The sequence below is a fragment of the Gavia stellata genome, chromosome 1 (assembly GCF_030936135.1).
Source record: "Gavia stellata isolate bGavSte3 chromosome 1, bGavSte3.hap2, whole genome shotgun sequence".
In the NCBI taxonomy this organism is placed as follows: domain Eukaryota; kingdom Metazoa; phylum Chordata; class Aves; order Gaviiformes; family Gaviidae; genus Gavia; species Gavia stellata.
The window spans coordinates 64,085,993-64,103,444 of NC_082594.1; the positions used below are offsets into that span (position 1 = coordinate 64,085,993).

The window sequence follows — 17,452 nt, forward strand, 5'->3', positions numbered from 1 at the left end:
TTATCCAATATGCTAATTATCATGTCACATATAAATATGCACGATTAACAATTAATTTCTAGTTCTAACTAGAAATGAGGCAAAATACAAAATAAAACAAACTAAAACAGCATACTGCATCTTCAAGGGTTTTTTTTTTATTTGTGAAAAAGTAAACCTTCAGTTTAAATAAATATCAAAATAAACCTTCAGTACACTGTGTACTGAGGAGTCAGTAAACAGAGTAACAATTTTGCTGTTAAGTTACTAGTTCTAGATTCCCTGCCTTGCATAGCTTTGAGAGAACAAAAAGACAACAAGGAATTAATACTTTTTAAATACATCTCTGTAAATAATATTTAGATCTCAAAGTGAGATATTTGACAATGTCTCAAGAGTCAGCTGTAATTCATAATTGCCTTTTTTCCTCTTAACTTTCCTAACCAGGATCACCTAAAATATGTATTTTACTAAAACCCATTTAAGAGAAATCTGTGCGGGTATAAAGACAAATGCTCTTTTAATTTTCTATTTTTATAAATCAGAATGTATGACATTACACAGAAGAAGCCCAATAAGTTAAAACTGAAGTATTACATTTCACATATACCAATTTTCTACTTGATTAGAGGAAAAATAATGCACTTCCCGTATATACTATTTTATGTATACAAAAAATATTCTGCTTTTTAACAATTTATATGGTAGCTTAAGAAAAGTGGTTATTACATTTTACCTATTTAGTGTATTTCAAATAATAAGGGAGCCCCTAATGCTTACACTAAGAGATAAAAATAAACTTCCTTCCAATTAGCCTTTCATATTACATTTCCCAGTTCTTTTTACAGTGATTATTTATATGAACATGACCACAAAAAGCACTGAAGAAATAGGTCAGCGGAAAACTGGTTCTGTGCGATCAGCCCAACAGCAGTTCTGTTTGATACCAGTATTGACAAGAACATAACAAGAACTGAGGCCTGAATCTTTCTCCCCTCAAAGTTAATGCATTAATTATCTAACAGAGTAAAATCAGAAACTAAGTTCTGTGTTTTTCAAAAGAGTTCTCTCTCACTAAAAAAAGCATACCAGGCAGACTTTAAAAATACATTTATTTAGTAATTGAAAAAATATACATTGAACTGGACACTTGGAAATTAATCTTACATTACTGAAATAGCTTATGAAACATTTTTTGAAAGATAAAACTGGTAAGTGTAAAAGCCTAGCTCTGTTGTGCTTCAGGGTTTAACTTTAGTTGTAATAAGCACAGGAGGTTATTACAGTCTTTAAGTAATTGATTTGTGTTTTATAGATATATAGGTCATTGTTAATTTATTAGCACCTCAATCAAAAGTTTAGGGTCTATTTCACAATGGTTATTTATACAAAGAAACATAGGATCAATGCAATATCCTAAAACCAAAGTGCTACTGAGGCTCTGTGGGGCTCTGCTAAAAACAATGTAAACAAATAAAAATAGTACAGACAAGGTTTATAAATTACTGAATTCTGTAGCATGTAGAATATACACAAAACAATTCTACAAAAACATGAATGTGATTGTAAATTGATAAACAATGTTAAATAGTAGACTCTCCATAAAATAGTGAATTATTGTCTCCATTTTGAACAATGGAGGCAAATACTATTAATATCTAGGAATTCTCTTACATAAAATACTAGATCTCTCCTGAGACCTGTTTGTGAAGTAAAAGGCTTACATGATTTATCTGGTGGTGGTTTTTTTCTCCTCCAACATAGCTTAGCATCCTCTTGCTTCTGCAACGGTATAACTAAAAGCCTTCCTCTAATTTCAACAATACAGTGTTATTCTTTAGCCAGAGCCAGCTTTAAACAGACATGTAAACATACAAAAAAAGAAAGGCAACCTCATTATACACAAGTCCAATCATGCCAACAAGAATGCTTTCGCTCCAAGCTTAAGAACTACTTTAAATTAAGTACTGACTTTCATTCTTCAGGACTCCTTCCTCCACTGACTCTGTTACCCACAGCTCAGATACAATTTTAAATTTTTTCCCAAACATTCTCCTGAGTGCTTTCACCTCTTTTACCCGGGAATGATCTTCTCCTATAACAACATGGGAGACACCCTCTTCAAGGTGAGAGACTACTTTCGCACCATAAAAACGGAGCTCCAAAGCTCTAATGGATAGTGGTGTTCTGTGGATTTTGGTTCCGGGCTCATTAACAACAGCATAACAGTCCACATAAATAGTATTTCCTCTAAATATGCTGAGCTGACAACTGTTCCATGAATAACGTTCTTCTAACTCTGCAATCATGTCCATAGGCATCACCTGATTCTCCTTCATTCTTGAGAACACTTCCTTCAGCTGTGCAACATCTGTGTGTGCTGTGTAGCTGTCTCCATAACAATCATACTCACGAGCAAAATGTTCTTTTGTGTCAGGAGACATGTGAATCATGAAGGCTGGCTGCCAAGGCACGAACATTTTAGTTTGACAACACTGAAGCAGCCACTCTGCCCTCACCACATCATATTTGTTGGAAGCAATGATGTTTTTCACTCTGACATTCTCAGTTCCTACAATGACACAGTAAGTCTCCGGCCCTGGGTTCTGTACCACACTGCCACCACATTCGGCTATTCTGCTTTCCAGTTCAGACTTTGAGTATTTTCCCATTCCTGTCATAACACAAAACTCAACATCTTCAAATACATTTGAAACCTTGCTTACATTAGAAAGATCAGGAGCTTTAAATTGCTCAGCTATGCCAATTATCTTCTTCACCTTCGATACAGTTTTCCTTTTTTTCTCTTGTGGCTCATCATACTCATCTATATGAAGGTGCTTAGATGCCAGCTTTCCTTCTGCTTTGCCTCTGAGGTCTTCTAACATGTCTGAAGTCATACACTCATACCATTCTTTGTCCTCTCTTATCTTCTCAATTCGTGGGAATCTCAAAGTACAGTCAGTTTTGTACATGTCACTGTTAACAATCTCAGCTGCCTTGATCTGAACTATAACAGAGTTGCAAGGTTCAATGTACATTTCAGGTTTTTCAGTTCCACACAAAATGTTACAGGGTGGGTCCTTCCTATGGTAGGGCTTCCAGTGTTTAGCTAGTTTCAAACCCAAATCATACAATTCCTTCAGAGTATAGCCAGAGCCAACACGACAAATAGAGTGGAAAACAGTAGGTTTTTCATTTGGAGGGGGCGTCTCTGCAATAGCACACAGAAAATGAGACATCATTCCACCACGTGAGCCCTTTCCCCAGTAACCACCAACAATTAAAAGGTCTAGTTCATCCATCAGCCCACTGACGTATTCTGGCTTGATTTTTAACCAGCCTTCCCCACGTTTGTCAGGCTTGTAGGTGGACATGGGGTCTTTCACCATAATCCCTTCCTCTCTGTTATCTATTGCTTCATTTAAAGCATCAATTACTTCTTTTCTCGTTCTGGCATTTTTTTTATGCACAACATGTATCCTGCCCATTACTGGGGTAAATATGCTACTTAAGATTTCATATCTTTTGCTTAGTACTTCATGACCCAACTTCTGATTATTAACCATCAATACGTCAAACACACAGAAGCATGTCTGCAGATCAGAGTCCTCCACCATTCTTTTTATGTCAAATCTGTTTCCTTTTTGCATAAAGGTTTGCGTCTCAGGATTGTAAGCCATCATTTCACCATCAAGAATGCAATTTTGTATATTGCTGTTAAATACATTATGAATAAATGGCGTTAACGAACCATCAAGGGGGGAAGCACCGAACTGCTGAGTATAGTCGAACCCATTTCGGGAAAAATATTTATACACATCTCCATCTTTGTGCATCTGCATACGTTCACCATCCAGCTTAGTTTCGATGTAGAATAGCTGGTTATTCATTTGTTTCTCAATTTGCTGGACATCAGCAATAGCAGCAAGCATTGGTTTAAAGGCAGAAAACAACGTGATAGAAACATCACTAAGTGAGACAGAGGGATCGTGCAGTTGTCTGCAAACTTTTTCCAAATCAGTTGTGACGTTGTGTAATTCAGCAGCATCAGGATGAAAACTGGAAAATATAGTTTGTTGACTAACACCAAGCTTTAGATCCTTTATAATCATCCGGATGAGCCATTTTTGTTCCAGTGCTGTGCTTTGGGTAATTAACTGAAGAAGACTTTTCTTTAACAGGCCCTTGTTTTTAGCAGCATTATTATTAGCTATTGCATCTAAATGCTCGTTGACTTGTTCTATTGTCAGTCTGCCTTGTTTTGGGCTCCTAGGTTTTAACACAAAGTATGCAATCATTGCAAAATCTCCAGCATCTCCACGTGAGCCAGCAGGTGTTCGGTAATTTAAAAGCTTTGCAGCATCTTTTCCATCTTTTGGTAAATTAAGCAGTTCAATATACAGCTTCGCAAGCATAGTTTCTTTAATTCCATACGCCATCCTCTCTCTTTCCAACTGTGGAAGAATAAGTCGCATAGCTGGATAAAAAGAATCCGTGACATCTTTCTCTTTTTGATGAAGAGCATCATGGAATTTTCTCCAGGAATCCAGGAAATCCTTGAAATACTTGGTTTTCTCCGGACGAGTTTTACACGTCTGTATTCGCTCCAGAGTAGAACACAGATCTCCAAAAGGGACGTGAGAGGCCACCGTTTTTTTAGAAGGCTGCGAAGCAGGTGCGGAAGCCATCCGAGTTTGTTTTTTACTAAGAACAAAAAAAGTATATATTTGTAGAGAAAGAAAACGCCAACATGTTATTCTGTTGCAAAAAAAAGATTTCTCATTAGGATTTACCGATTTTTCTCATTTTTCTAATTAGGATTTAACCGTTATCTTTACTTAAGGGTCACCAGCTGGTTACACCATCCTTAGGTACGGGTGAAACTCAGCAGCCAGGCTGCGACACTGCAACACTGCCATCACCTAGACGAGACGACTAGGAGACAGGAGAAGGCACCGCGCACCACTCCCGCTGCTGCGCAGACAGAAGCTTTCACTGCTCGGAGACCGATTTTCTCTGCCGCCCTGCCCGGGAGCACATCCCCTCCCCGACACCACCCCGCCCTCGGCCCGCTGTTCCCCCGGCTCCTGCCGCCCGGCAGCTCGCCGGTGGCTGAGGATACCTGCCAGGCCCGCCCCAGGGGCTGCGTGGCGGCGCTGAGGGAGAGGGGTCTTACGAGGCCGGGTGCCGCTCTCGGTGAGGGCACAGCGGCCGGGGGCTCCTGCTGTTTCTCCCGCGGGCTACACACACCCACACCCGCATCACACCGCTACGGCGTTGCCATGGCCACGGGGCGGGGGGAATGGACACCACACAGGGGGCACCTTCTGCTCCGCACCGGCCTCCCCCTCCCCGGAGCGGACTCGCAGGAAGACGGGGACAGACGGGACGGGACAGTGTAGAAACGGCCGCCCCCAGAGGAGACTTACGCGGAGCCGGGGGCACCCACGGAGCCGGGGTCACACCGACCGGCCGCCCTCCGCCCCGGAAGGGGAGGAGCGCCCCGTTGACGCCGCGGCCCGCACCTCCTCCCCCGGACGCAGTGGTTCTGGCCGCGCGGGGAGGCCCCGGCTATCACGGCAGCGCCTGCACAGTTACCGCCGCGGCGGGGAAGCGCTGGCAGAGCCCGACGCGGCAGTGCCCGGGTCGGGGGAAGGCAGAGAGAAAAAGGCGAGCACGGACCCTGACCCGGAAGCGGAAGCTGCAGCGAGCGTGACTTCCTGTCTCGAAAGGAGCGGTGGTTGAAGTTGTGCGTCGGGGTCTGTGCTGGTCTGAGGCACTGCCGGCGGCAGCCGCCACGGGAGGATGTGGCGGGTGGGTGGGTCTTGCCTCGCCTCGGGCCGGTCCCGCTCCGCGGGGAGAGGGTGGCGGTTGGGGTAGGTGGCGGGCCGGTCCCGGCTCTGCAAGGCCGGGCCGGGGCGGGCGGGAGCCGGGTCGCGCCTGTGGGGGCGAAAGCGGCGCTTGGAAGCGGGCCGGGCCGGGCCGGCGGCGGGGGGGCGGCCGGCGGATCTGGTTTTGATTTGCTGTTTGGCGTTTCGCCGTGACTAAACGTGGGTCTTCTCTAGGCGGGAGTGGCTGGCAGGCGGGGTGCTGCCCCATGGGCGCGTGTGGCTCCTGTGCCTGCCTTTAGGGACGTCTCTCCCGAGGGACTGCTGCCTTGACAGCGCCGTTAAAAGTTCCTTCAGGTGCCTTCCTGCCAAGCCCTGGGAGAGCTTTTGCATCTTCGCAGCAAAATCTTGCTCTAGTGTTTCGTTTGTCTCTGCTGCCATATGGAACAATTTCTGCAAATGAGGATGCTTGTAGAAGATGGGGCGGATGAGGAGAACTTTCATGTTGTTTAATGTGCCAAGTGAATATATTGAAAGGGCTGATCAGGATGTTTCTTTCAAGTAAAAATGGAAATAATTTAACATGCTTGAAAAGTAATACGTTTTAGGAGCCCATGCTCACTAGAAAGCTAAGTCTCTAATATGATAACTGTCCTTGTTTTGTTGTTGTTTTGGGTTTTTTACACAGTACCATCATAATCCAAAGCAAGCTTGTAAGTTTCATTAAGATTTGTCACTTGGGAGAAGAAGTATAATAGAAGTTAAGAAGGAAACACTTTCAATTTTTAGTGTGTACCACTTGATACAGAGCTGTGGAAGTTTGCCGTTTGAAATAAGTAGGAGAAGTGGCTTGCTGATTTTAAAAGCCAGAGCCCTTAAATGTCTGACACTTAGTTGTTCTTACTCTGCTTTTTCCTTCGCTGGGAGTAGCTACTTTGCTGGTTTAACCTGTTTTTTTAATGAGAGTCCCTGTAAGATTTTAGCACTAAGAAAGTGTATTTTTCCTGTCCTTACTAAATGCATATGTTTTATTTCCTCCTCTGAAACGATTTTTTTTACAGTTCAGGACTTAATGTTTCTACTTACAGAAGTCTTCTCAATAAATATGAGTAAATGTAAACCTTGTGTAAATCTTGTTTGTGTCTGGAGGAGGTGGAGCGTAGGGGAAGGGAGTGCTGTAGAAAGAAATGGGTGTCTTCAGATATTTTTCTGTGTTCTTAAGAAATATCTCATTTTGTTTGTTTTCAAACCATGAAATTTGAAGGATTTTAGGGAGTGTTAAAACTAACTTTTTTTAAAAAAAACCTCTTTAATGAGAAAGCAGCCGTTAAACACCCAAATGCTCTTTTTAGCACTAACTTTAAGGCTGCTTATATGCTAAAAGTTAGCTTTAAGGAGGCAATGTAAATCTATCATAACTTTGTTGTTATGCATTATGTATGTTTTATACTGTGTGTTGGATGTGTAGTCCAGGACATTTCGACGTGATTCTTGAACTTCATTATAAGATGTTGGGTTTAGGTTTATCAGATATTTCAAACAAGAGCTGAGCTTGGAAGGAGGAGCATGAACATGATATGTACGGTTTCATCAGCAAAGCAGATGTAACTTCTAGGGGTATTGGCTGTTAGCATTTGTTAATTTTCTTTCAAGTAACTGAAGGCAAACCATAATTATGTTTGTAATTCAAAAACAATTTTACTCAAAGTTCATAAATGGAATTGTCTTTCAGGCAGAGATGAAGCCTGGGAAATCATCACATCCAAAGGTAAATGTTTTATAATGTGATTAGTGTATGAAAATAGCACTTTTTAACATTAAAAATGCAGACGAAGACAAAAAATACAGCAGAATTTGTGGCAGGTACTAGACTAATTTCAGTTGCCATTCAAAATGAATGAAAAATTGTTCTTAAGTACTCCAAGTATGCACTTGAGTTTTTATGAACTTCAGTTGATAATGACATTAACCATTTAAAAATAGCATTAGGGTGCAGCAGAATATTAATAAAATGTCTTGATCATAAAGACTTTATTTTTTTCCTCAGAATTTTTATTGTTATGAGTGATTTATATTTTCAGTAGTTACTTAATTATGGGATTTGTAGCTCATCTGATAGAACATAGGGGTCTGCAATCATTCCTGGACTGCGGATTCAGCAGTGGAGATACATAGATACAAGTGTGTGCCTATCTACCAATGTGTATATCCCTGTGGCATAAAATTGAAACTCATCACTTCCAAATGTCATTTCTGTTTTGAGAGGCAATACAGTTCCTTGGCTGTATAAACTGAACTGGTCTTTGATGGCCTTTAAGCCAAAGGCACAGCAGCAGTCTAGCTAAGTCTTACTTTCGTTAGGTCTTAATGTTGAATTGGGCTGCATTGCTGTTCTTCTGTGTTGATGGTTTCCATGATAAACTTTGTATTTCGATATTGTCTTCCACTTGTTTCTTAAGTTTACAAGCATCATCAAAAAAAACCAGTTGTAGGAACCACCAGCATTCACAAAGGCTAGCCTTTCTAATGCAGCATTATCAGAGGGACAGAAGGAAATGTGAAGCAAATAGATGCTAGAGGAAAGACCTCTGATCATATTTGTGACTAAGAGAACACCTGTGAGGAGAATGCAAAGGAACGGAGTTTATATAGTCTGGAGAAATTGAAGGTAGGCTACATATTTGGAGGTTAACAAACATTGAACTAGCAGTAAATAATTTAAGTTATTCAATCTCCCTTCCTGTTAAGTATTAGGAAATATTTTCTAGTAGTAAGAGTAGCTAAGAACAAGAACAGCTTATGTAGGAATTTCCATTAATATAACAGTTACCTAGGAAAACATCTACCAGATAAAACTATATGGTTCTGCTCTTGATGACCATATATTTGTCACAGGCATTGACTTTCATGACAAGTTTAAAAAAAGAGATCTCCCTTATCCTTGTTTTCATAGCCTCTAACTTAGTTTAAATAATCAGTGGTTGTAAAATACTGTTGCTGTGTATGCTGTAAAATGGGATGTGACTTCTTGTTATAGGAAAACGTCATTGGCGAAGTTATGACAATTGAAATATAATGTTCCTTCAAAAAACCAAGGGCTTTTTAGTGAAGCAAGAATGTTTTCCAAGGGGTTAATGTTTTATCTAGGAGATTTGAAAAGGAAAACTGTAGAGAAACCTTATTTCCCTGGCTGAAACAGAACTTCCACTAGCCTTCCACTGGCGAACTTGCTGACTTCCCTTGGTTCCAGTGTCTCCATCTGTAATACATGGATGATGTTTCATGCCATCTCTCTGTACAGCTGTGATACTTCTAACAGTAGAAGGCAATATAACTGAGATAATCCTGTTAAACAGTCAGCGATTAAAAAAAAATGTTCTAGTCATATTTGCAGATGACAGAAACTGATTAAGAAGTTCTCTTCTAAAAGACATAAAGGGGTGCATGCTTCTTGAGTTAACTGGGACATCAGGCAGTTATGGAGCACGTCCGTAAGTGGTTCTTGTAGTCTAGGAACAGAAGTAGTCTTGTCTAGAAAGAGAAACAGACTTGTCCACGTGGTGGGTCCATTCTGTTTCTCAGGTTGACCAGCTCAGACATCAAAGTCTAAATATATTGTTCTCCCTTTACTTCCCTATCCACCCCTCCCTTTCCCTCATTATTCTGGCATCCTGTTAGTCACAAAAATTAGAGATACAAGGGAATTGCAACACATGCTCTTCATAATTCAACACAGAGTTTTTGTGTTGTAAGATGTTCTATCGAAAACTGTTTTGAAAGGTTTATAACTTCCCATCCACCACAACAGTAATGGGAAATGAAGACCAAGAAGAGATTTTTTTTTTTTTGCATGTGTGTAGCCTTGCAGTATGTTGAGTAGTCTCAAATCTCATATACTTCAAAAATTGTGGAGGAGCACCTTATCACTCAGTGAAAATTACTATATTAGCTTACCCTTTTTATTTATGACCTTTAAGTGAAAATTTGGTTCTGTTTGTATTATCTTCTACTGTTCGGGTCAAACAAGGTAATGTTTGGAAGGCCTGCTACTTTGGGCTCCATAGAAAGCATGGTTTGTAGCTTTATTGAGAATGAGCTTGTATTGACTTGGTTTAGAGTCTTTTCTAGGCCTGTGTGCTTGTTTGAGAAACCATCATTTTCTTTCCTAGTGATCTTTCAACTGGTATTGGAAGGAGGTGGGGAAGAACCTAGGCAAAACTTGTATCTTAGTTCTCCAGCTAACATATCTTGCAGTAAGATGTGAAGTAAGAGACATGGTCTGATTCAAGCCTGGAGATGGATGGAACTAGTGGAGTTTCATACAGCTGGGAAGAAAACTTTAATAGTCATGTAGTTGTTCATTAGAGCAGTCAGCTTTACTTGAGTATGTAGGTGAGTATGAAACATTTATGGCTGTGTAGTTTACCCTTCCTGCTAACTACTGTAGGATGCATTGGTTTGTAATTCCAGTAGCAAAGTTTTTATATATATATCTATGTATATATATATCAGAAGTAAGCAGCAGTTTCTCAGTAGTATAGCATTTGGATAATATTATCCTACCAAAATGAAAATAGGAAGCTGTGCACAAATGCAAGTAACATAGCTTATAAAATCAGCTGTGAGTATCAGTCTTCAAATAGCAATCCTTAGTGTATATGGGATAGCCATCTGCAAAACTTAATCACCTTAAGTAAGATTTTTATGACTCTTTGGGTTTTAGTAGTTGTTTTTGGAGTCTCTTTCATTTTGTAAGAAAGTCGGCAAAATTTTGAATAGCATAGATAAGGAGAGTGTTTTTACTGTGTCATTATCAGTGTTCTTATAGTCTTGAAATATAATGCAGGAAATGTTTGTCAACTTCATTAGGAAGTTCTCTTTACAAATTAAAGTATCTACTTTATGTGTCTTCTAGTTACTGTGACTTCTTTACTAGAGAAATGGATGACAAGAATTATATTTTCATATAGACAATATGTGTGCATACTTTGATGTGGATATTGAACGTGAGCTCATAAATAATATAACAAAGTTGGATAACTGCTGTCTAAATTACTTTATATTTCACCAGTCTTACCTATTTGGTGTAGATATATCTTAGGATTCACATATTAACCAAAGGCAACATGAAATTAAGCTTTTATATAGTGTAACAGATTTATTTTCATTTCTGATTTATATCTAATTATTGGATAAAATAATTAGAGATGGCAGTTTTTCCTGGTCATATTGGGTGCTTATCATATTTGTGGATTGCAAAGGCTGTGACTGCAGAGGTCACCTTTTATCACTTGATCCTAACAAGATGGCTGGTCCAGTTGCAGCCCTCTCCAGTAGTATTAGTCCATACAGCTTATTTTGGTGTGGGTCCTGTGACTTAATTGAGTGCTTGGATGCATCTCTGCATGTCAGACTCCTTTGGAGTTAATTCAGCTTCTTGCTGCACAACATCATTTTAGGAGGTTATAACTTTGAGCGTGTCCAAACTGTAATTATTATCTGATATATAACTTAGAGTGTTCTTAAACAAGTAGCTTGTGTTGTCACTTCCAGGCCGTATGGTTATTCAGTGGTGACTGAACGGTTACTGTTGTTCTCATGTAGGTTTGGCAGTTTTTGCCTATTTCCATATTATACTTGAACCCAGCAGTGAATAATGTGAGAGATTCTGTGTATGCTGCAGACATAACTGCCTCTTATGGTTGGAAAGATTTAATCCATTATCATTAACATCACTTTCCTCATTTTATGCTGTGTGTATGTTTTTGTCATGAGTCTGTTTTCATGTTTGGACTTTTCAGCAGTTGTGCTTTCAGAGAATAATGTAGTTAGCTGACTGTTTTCAGTGGTCTTGTATGATGAGACAGTCTTCCGTTCAGCTAAAGATTTAATATGGATTACTGATCTGATAGTGAAAAACTATCCTTATAAATCAGAACCAATCCAAATACAGCAAAACAGCTGTCAGAAATGTAGCTACAAAGCAGTATATTACTATAGAGGAGTCTCTTTCTTCTGACCAGTTTACATGTTGCTCTGTAATCACAGTTGATCAAAATTCTGAACCACAGCTACTAAACGATAGCAGACCCTGTGTGCATTGCGAGCCTCCACTGGTTGCACAGTGAAGCTCATAGGCTTACTGAATGCTCCTCTTGGCCTTAATCAGTAGCAACTTAGAAATAAGGGCTATTTTTGTTTGTGTTCTCTGGATTCTAGAATTACTTATATGAGAAGCTTTGACAAACTGGTGATACAGTCTATATGGTTGTTCTGTTGGTCGGTAGGGAAGACTGAGGGAAAGCATAAGTCATTATGGTCCCAGTCAACCAATTTTCTGGTGCTACTGACAGACCTTGCCTGCTGAAATAATGTAAATGGGATTTTGAAGAGTTCTAAAGCCTTTTCCTTATGATTGTTTTTCTGCTTGTTTTACTGAGTTGAATGGTTTCCAAAAATTCAAAGGGAGTTTGCCACCAAGTCTGATGTTTATGCTTTCATGTATTGACTTGCCATTAGTCTTCTGCAAGTATGTATGCTTAAATCACTTCATTTTTCTTTTCCCTATATTTATACATATATTTTTGGGTTTTTTCTACAGGATTTACTTGGAGTAAAAGATCACTGACTACTACAATGGAAAAGTCATGGATGCTTTGGACCTTTGTTAAAAGATGGCTACTAGCTTTGGCTTCCTGGTCTTGGAGTCTCTGCCGTATTTGTCTTTTACCCTTGATAGTAACTTTTCACTTGTACGGAGGCATTATACTACTTATATTAATATTTGTATCAATAGCGGGTATATTATATAAGTTCCAGGATGTGCTGCTTTACTTTCCTGAACAGCCCTCTTCATCACGCCTTTATGTTCCTATGCCTACTGGTATACCACATGAAAATATCTTCATCAAAACCAAAGATGGAGTTCTTCTCAATCTTATTCTGCTGAGATACACAGGGGACAATGCAGCGTATTCTCCAACCATCATTTACTTTCATGGGAATGCAGGAAACATTGGCCACAGGTTGCCAAATGCTTTGTTAATGCTGGTAAACCTGAAAGTAAACTTAATTCTTGTTGATTATAGAGGGTATGGAAAAAGTGAAGGAGAAGCAAGTGAAGAAGGTTTGTACTTAGATTCTGAGGCTGTGTTAGACTATGTGATGACTCGGTCTGATCTTGATAAAACAAAAATTTTTCTTTTTGGCCGTTCCTTGGGGGGAGCAGTAGCTATTCATTTAGCTTCTGAAAATTCCCATAGGATTTCTGCCATCGTGGTGGAGAACACCTTTCTTAGCATCCCATACATGGCCAGCACTTTGTTTTCTTTCTTTCCAATGAGATATCTTCCTTTATGGTGCTACAAAAATAAATTTCTGTCCTACAGAAAAATCTCTCAGTGCAGAATGCCTTCTCTCTTCATCTCTGGGTTGTCTGACCAGTTAATTCCACCAGTTATGATGAAGCAACTTTATGAATTATCCCCAGCTCGGACTAAGAGATTGGCGATATTTCCTGATGGAACTCATAACGACACTTGGCAGTGCCAGGGTTATTTCACTGCACTTGAACAGTTCATCAAAGAAGTAATAAAGAGTCACTCCCCTGAAGAAATGGCGAAAACGTCATCTAACGTAACAATAATATAATTGGTATTCTTCTTTGGGGTGGGGGGAGTACCTGCACTGTACCTTGATTTGTGAAAAGTGGTAAAAGAATGTCCATTTTTAAATGTATGTCATGTCTGTACTTGCCTAAAGAGTGAAATTAAACTTGGAAAGGTCTGATGCTTTATTAAGATGTTCCAGATAACTTTTACATTTGCAGCATTGTAAATGAACCATTTTATGTCTTTCTCATACTTTTTTGGTATCTCTGTCCATATATTCCATTTGTTTAATATGTACAATGGATGCTATTAAAGGAACTTGCTACAAAAGTAGTACAGAATGTATTAGTTTGGAACAACGGGAGGCTCTTCAGTATTCACTGCTGTATCTGTGAGCTTTTTGGACAGTCATGGTTAGCACAATGATTTGTTGTTTCTCTTAGAGTTTATTTGAAGTGTACCATGCATGAAATTAGTGTTTTATTCCTTGAATTTTTATATTATGCAAGGTGGGGAGTCTTTAATATGCTAAATAATATAAAATAACATTAATGGTAGAGTATATTTGCAGGTATACTACTATCCTGGGTTATTACTATTTTTATGGTTATGCATACATATGTATATTTCAAACTGCAACTGAAGAGGAAAAGACACTTTCCCTGTTTTCATTTTACTAATTGTATTATAACAGTGCCCAGAAAGTTGTATGTGCCTAAACATCATGGCTTGAGGATTTTGCCCAGGCAATTTCTTCACAGAAAATAGAAGTAACCTTCAAAAAGACAGCAGTGTGATCTAAGCTCCTTTCCGCCCCAAGCTATCCTCACTAACGTACAGGCAAACTACTTGCTGTTATTAGTCTGCTTGTGTATTTGAGGTGTGACTTCCCAAGGCAGAGTGGGTGGTGTGATAGAAAGGAGTGTCATACAAGGTGAAAGTATGTATTTGTGTTCCATTTTCAGGCTGGTGTAGTTAAGTGTCTGTGCCCTTTATTTATACCTCCAAAAGACAGCCAAATAATTACCGATGATCACATGATTGGAGATTAATGTATACAGTTGTTATAGTAAAGATAACAAAAAGAAGCAGTGCATTAAACTTCATAGACGTAAGCTTAGTCTGAAAGAGACGACATTTATTTTAACACTTTTACCCATTTACTTGCAAAAAGTCTTGAAGTTCTGTTGTACTATGTGGAAGTAGCCTAAGCATCAGCAGAAGTGACTTTTCTTTAGCTCTTCTGGGATTTTTGAAGTTAGTATCTCACCGTTTCAGAGCCATTGATACTTAAATTGAGAGAGTTTGATTCTGACTGAATGTTGGGTTTTTTATTACTATTTTTAGGGGTCTTTATCCTAGGTAGTCATAGCAAAGTTGTATGCTGTTAGCTCAGTCTGTATTGGAGTGTGGGGCGGTTCAAATTTCTTGTGCAGGTTTAATTTCTCATTTGCTGCAGTTGATAGTTTGCCTCCTCAAAATATTTTTTTTTTTATGCGAAGAATGAACCGTGGAAAATCTTCCACACAATCTGTACAATTGCCCTTGAAATTTTTAAATAAACTTTTCTGCTATGTTTTCCCGATTCAGAAAAGCATCTCAGCACACACTTAAAATCTGTTTCCTGATGGACAGTGGTATTTTAAGCTTGTGCTTAATTTGTCTGGTTGAATAAAACTGCTTTCCTGAACTGGTGCCTTAATGGTTATGCCTCCTAAAACTTATTACGTGGAGTTACAGGTCTTACGTACACGTGGGAAATAGTTGTCAGCAATTTGTAGATACGGTGATACTTATTTACTTAAAACTGATTTTTCTTTTTTTTTTTTTTTTTAAATAAACAAATACATACCAGAAGTTGCAGCTTTCTCTGGTAAGTATCTTTTGTCATACTATTATTAAGGTTTTCTTAGAGTTGATTGAAAAAAGCTATAGCCCTTTTTGGATCTCTAAACCTAAAATCACAGGCAGAGCATAGTTTTAAATCTGAATGAAACCAAAACTTACCTTCTCAGCCTTCCAGTGGTGGTATTTTTTGGGGGGGGAGGTGGGTGAGGAAGCTGTATTCATGAAGTTTGGCTAGGGTGTGTTTATACAGCAGAAGGGAGTTCGTAGACATAGCATTCCCATTCCCTGATGTTTTCTAAAGTGACAATGTGAGCTGCTTGCATAGATTGTTTCAGCTACTGCACATCGCTTTAGAAGCAAGGTGGAGGGAGAGAAGGAAAATAAGTGGGCTAATACTGCTGTTCTAAAAAGTTGATAAAGTCAAAAGAACAGCTTACTTGTTGGAGACAGAATGAAGGGAAAGTAAATAATTGTTTCGGAAGTTGTCATAACTTGGCATTAAATACCATTGTTTTCTCATAAAATGTCGATTTCTAAAGTAACATGACCTTTTACCCCACTTCCCGCCAATCAAAGACAAACAAAAACCTTAACCCAGCATGCCCCCAGTATTGTGTGGCGCTTACGTACAAAGGAAGGATTCTTATTTAGGCACACAGTTGCTAAGTCGAATATGTGGCGTTAGATTATGGCAATCTGGAGCTGTTCAAAGTGAACTGTATCGAAACCTTGCTTTTGATTATCAAGCCATATCTTTTCACTATATTGTCTGCAGGACATAAAGATGAAACGTTGCCTGATTTTGCAAGAATCAGGTATGAGAAGACACAACTGTCATATATGCATCCTTTTTACTCCATGTGGTTTCTTCCATACGCGCGCATTTTTACTTCTCCATTAATGGATTGGGTGCATACACTTGTGAATGAATGAATGTTATTCTATTTTTCATTGCATTGGCTATGAAATCCACTGAAAGAAAATAGGAAGGAAATGCGCTTTTTTTTAATGCAGTTATTCCACTGCTGTACATACTATCTTGTAAGGATGGGAGAAGGGATAAGAAATGTGTTTTGACAAGTTAAGACTTGTTTTTATTTTAGGGTATCTGTGATGGAAACTCACAGTCATCTGCTGCTAAAAGCCATCTTCGGTCAGTGAACTTGCAAGCAACATAGTAATAACTTTAAATTGCCAGAAGGTGTGTTGTGATACTGTTGCATTTATTCCACTTAGTACCATTGTATGTTTTCTCTTAAGAGTTCTCCATTTCTGTGTAGATGTTTCCCAAGTATTTGTCCTGTATATATAAATTTCTAGTTTGGAAAGAGGAACTTGAGTTTTTTTCACAGGTTTGTAAGAAAGCCTTTTGGTTTCAATATGCTCATTAAAGGAATTGTCTTTTATAAGAGTAACTTTCCATTCAAAAAAAAAGAAAAGGGGGGGTCAGGAGTTGAACTGGAACAGCTGCAGCAGAAGAGTCCTTTGTAAGGAAGCATCCAGTATAAGACCTTGTGTATGCACTCGTGTGTGTGGTTTTAATTAGTGAAAATATTTGAGGCTTCCTGCTAACCCAAGTTTACGTTTCCAGTATTTGTTTCTGAACTGTGAAATGCAGAGAGATAAGCTATGCTTTCACCTGAAGAAATGTTAACTGGTGTAGCTGTCCTCATGTCCATTTCTCAGGTAAAATTAGAAATAGAGCACAAATACATTTGGTAGGCTACGGACAATCTCTCAGTTGAAGGGCAGATGGATTAACTATACAAAATATGCATATCGGCATCTTTAAGCTAATCATTTGGGTCACACTGGATATTCACAGTCAAGAATGCAAGGCTGAATTGAGAGTCCACGGTATGGTCTCTTCTATTAGCAGAAAGATGCAGACATACCTCCATTTGTATTTCAGAATTCAATTCTTGAAGTACATTTTTATTTTTGTTAATGACAGGTGATTTTGCTAGGGGCACTTCTGCCAAATATAAAATCAGTGCCTCTTGCATGTAGTGGGATCAACCTGATGTATCCCATTAAGAATAATTTACAATGCCATCCTGCTTGTATAGTTTAGAGTTCAACCCCACAGAAGTGTAAATAGAGATAGTGTATTCAAGTTCTAAGTAACATGTGTTTTGGATTCAGAAACAGTCATTGAATATATGATGTAAGCTTTTTATTTGA

The 17,452-nt window shown here is 39.0% G+C and overlaps 2 protein-coding genes across 3 annotated transcripts; one reads left to right on the forward strand and one right to left on the reverse strand.

Annotated features, from left to right (window-relative positions):
• Window positions 1-1,116: 1,116 nt before the first annotated feature.
• Window positions 1,117-5,440, reverse strand: LIG4 (DNA ligase 4). The gene is made up of 2 exons (XM_059819060.1): window positions 5,412-5,440; window positions 1,117-4,686 (listed from the first exon to the last, which is right to left on the reverse strand). The coding sequence occupies exon 2, from the start codon at window positions 4,668-4,670 to the stop codon at window positions 1,935-1,937; it is 2,736 nt and encodes a 911-aa protein (XP_059675043.1). The 5' UTR covers window positions 4,671-4,686; window positions 5,412-5,440; the 3' UTR covers window positions 1,117-1,934.
• A 296-nt stretch (window positions 5,441-5,736) lies between these two features.
• On the forward strand, window positions 5,737-13,753 carry ABHD13 (abhydrolase domain containing 13). 2 transcript variants are annotated; one of them, XM_059820116.1, is made up of 2 exons: window positions 5,737-5,796; window positions 12,412-13,753. In XM_059820116.1, exon 2 carries the CDS (start codon window positions 12,447-12,449, stop codon window positions 13,458-13,460), a length of 1,014 nt encoding a protein of 337 aa, XP_059676099.1. In that variant the 5' UTR covers window positions 5,737-5,796; window positions 12,412-12,446; the 3' UTR covers window positions 13,461-13,753. The 2 variants fall into 2 exon arrangements, with proteins under 2 accessions (XP_059676099.1, XP_009818845.1); XM_009820543.2 differs by lacking the exon at window positions 5,737-5,796 and adding an exon at window positions 7,553-7,578.
• Window positions 13,754-17,452: the final 3,699 nt, after the last annotated feature.